Source organism: Formica exsecta, unplaced genomic scaffold, assembly GCF_003651465.1.
Source record: "Formica exsecta isolate Colony F162 unplaced genomic scaffold, ASM365146v1 scaffold44, whole genome shotgun sequence".
NCBI lineage: Eukaryota > Metazoa > Arthropoda > Insecta > Hymenoptera > Formicidae > Formica > Formica exsecta.
In genome coordinates, this window is record NW_021851634.1 from 167,378 (window position 1) to 170,484 (window position 3,107).

The 3,107-nt window shown below is 35.0% G+C and overlaps 1 protein-coding gene across 2 annotated transcripts in view; it reads left to right on the forward strand.

Annotated features, from left to right (window-relative positions):
* Window positions 1-3,107, forward strand: part of LOC115240508 (phospholipid phosphatase 1-like) — a 42,693-nt gene that overhangs the window by 37,378 nt on the left and 2,208 nt on the right. For both annotated transcript variants that reach the window (XM_029815702.1, XM_029815701.1), the window contains 2 exons: window positions 242-396; window positions 2,195-2,430. In XM_029815702.1, coding sequence (XP_029671562.1) covers window positions 242-396; window positions 2,195-2,430 — 391 coding nt within the window. The remainder of the gene's footprint in view (window positions 1-241; window positions 397-2,194; window positions 2,431-3,107) is intronic.

A 3,107-nucleotide genomic window follows, 5' to 3' on the forward strand; every position in this document is an offset into this window, starting at 1 on the left:
TATATATATATATATATATATATATATATATATATATATATATATATATATATATATATATATATATATATATATATATATATATATATATATATATATATATATATATATATATATATATATATATATATATATATATATATATATATATATATATATATATATATACACATGTTGAATTTTATATATTCGTTGCGATATGGTTTACGTATAAAATTAATCCTGACTCGTTGCGTTTCAGTAACTGTACTTCTGGGGATTTTGGAATTCAACGTGATACCATATCAGCAAATCGGCTTCTTTTGCAATGACCCAAAGATCTCGTTCAGGTTCACGGGCGACACGATCTCCATGAGTTTATTGATAATCTTCAGCGTCACCCTGCCCATAATAGTCGTAAGTACCGCGCTCTCGTTTCTATTTCCTCCCTTACTTTTGGTCGCGTATGACGTAAATTCGTGCAAGTCAAGGGTTAAATTTATGATTTTTACATTTCTATTGTCATGTAGATCACCTTGAAAATACAAATTGAGCACAACGAACGTGAATAAGCAATTCACTCTAATCTCTTTTTTGTATCTATGTTAACTGTAAAGAATAAATTATTAAGACATCATTCAGCGTGTACAATACTTATCTAAATTTATTTTCCTTTCTTTTTTTTTGAAATCGATTTAATCAATTCAAGAATCGCAGGCAAGAGTATAATTCGTAATATTTTGAATAACAAAGCTTGTATCTAAAATAAGCATCGCAAAATACAAATCTATCTCATTTTTGCGCCGAAACATTTCATTATAAGACATAAAATATTTTCAGTGGAAGTATATAATCATGTGGATACGCGTAAGGAAAAGAACAATAAAAAAAAAATTTCTTGTATATATTATTAGTGATCTGCATTATCGAAAATATGTGGCAGTATGCAAGTAAAAATAATTCCCTTCGACGTCTGATGCGAAAAAAAAAAATTCATAATTTTTTTCTTGCGATGAATATTGTAATCCAACATGATTGCATTACGAAAAACCTAAATGTTATATTGGCCGTACAATCTTTGTAAAAAGAGAGTGATTGAATTGAAAATATTAATGTTAATACTTTTTGGATCAAAATGAATGATGTATATGCAAATAAAATAGTTAAATAACAACATATTTTTATACATTTTGCAATTTGTATGTTATTTGCTGTCATTTCCGATTATTATAATACCATCGGAGGGTAAAATGTTGAAAATTTTTGACATAAATGTGCTTTGCAATTTGAAAAGAAAGATACAAATATTTCGGTAACAAAGGCCTAGTTTACACTGATATACTTTAATACGTATTAAGTACTATACTGGCCAGTCATAGCCATTCCTCTAAAGAATAAAATGGTTGTGATTGGTCGGTATAGTATTTAGTACGTATTAAAGTATATCGGTGTAAACTAGGCCATAGAGACATGTACAACTCTAAAATTCCAGTAAACCAGGCCTGTCTACGTAGAGCACGCGAGGAAGAGAACGTGCCATCTCTTCGCGCGGCTGCCTCTTCCCGTCTTTCCTCTCTGGCCCCTCGATCCATCTATCCTCTCCACATGGCCGTCATTCTCGTGGGTTCTCGCGCGTGAGAGAGGAAAGACGGGAAGAGGCAGCCGCGCGAAGAGGTGGTATGTTCTCCTCCTCGCGTGCACAACGTAGGCCTGCAGTAAACTTTAATTATTTACAGAAAAATTAATCTGTGAATCGTAATAAAACCTTGCATAATTTATTTTGAATATTTAAAGTACTTTTATAAAAAAAAAAGAATGAGATTTTTGTCAGTGTTTGTTACGCATAACCATGAGCGCATTCAGCGGACTCAACAGTTGAACATCTTATCAACGTTAATTTGCTCGACGTTAATTTGTTGGTTCTAAACGTAAGAAACAATCACGTTCAATTGCTATCTAACTGTTGAGTCCGCTGAATGTGGCCAATGTTAGGTTCTCAACGTTACGTCAAGATTACATATAACTTTCACTTTTCATCGCAATCCACATTGTGCGTGTGAATCGCCGACAAATTCTTTGCGTCCCTTTTGAACGCGATATAAGACAATCTATGTATAATTTTTTTATTATCTTAGATATGACACATACGCAAGCTTAAGGAGAAATTACAACGCCTGTGAATAACTTAACAGTATCCACACATGATCGGTTTCAGATGTGGATCGCGGAATATGCCTGCCATCCCGCCGACAGTTACAGGAGCAACGCGCCAAATCGCAACCAGGTCGAGTTGACTAGGAACAAGCAGCTCTGGTCCTGGTACAGTCATTACTCCATAGGACTTGTTACGCTCACGCTCGTCTGCGAGGTCATGAAAGTCCTAATCGGCGAGCCGCGGCCGCACTTTCTCGACACATGCAAACCGCGCGAGGCAGCCAACTGCACCGATGAGTAAGCACAATCTTTCCCTGCCCCTTTCCCCTCTTGTTCCGACTAGTTATTATCTGAATGCAATTGGGTCGATTTTTTTCTCGTACTTACGTGTGGGCGGCGAGACACGACCGGAGTATGTTCGTGGGCTAACTACACCTAATGGGTTCTAATGAAGAAACCGGGAATTATACATTCTAGACATTTGATGTCTATGAGACGCGGTAAAATATCAGAGGGGAATTATCGGCAAAGATAAGGGTAAAGGGTGAACCTGTTGATTAAGTTGAATTGCAGTCTCTATGAAGTTTATATATGTAAATATAGAAAAATGTTAATCTTTGCATAAGCCTAGTTAACTACATTTATCGATTGCGAGCGAAGTAGATTCGTTACGTGCAGTCGGTTATACAGGGTGTCCTAGACCACCCGTACACCCCTTTTCTTTCAATAACTAAGCATTTTAGAGAAAAACGTTTTGAACAAAAATTGTATGGTTTTAAGGGGAACATAAGATGGTGTCATTGGTTTGACCTTGGATGGCATCGTTAAGGTCAAGTCAAGGACACCTTTAATTTCTTAAATGGAATCCCCTATTTTTTATTGCATATTCTTATAGCTTATCCCGAGAGCTTTCCAAAATACTATAATAAAGTATTTTTTTATCAAGTACTTTTTGAGTTATTTTATATTTTAAT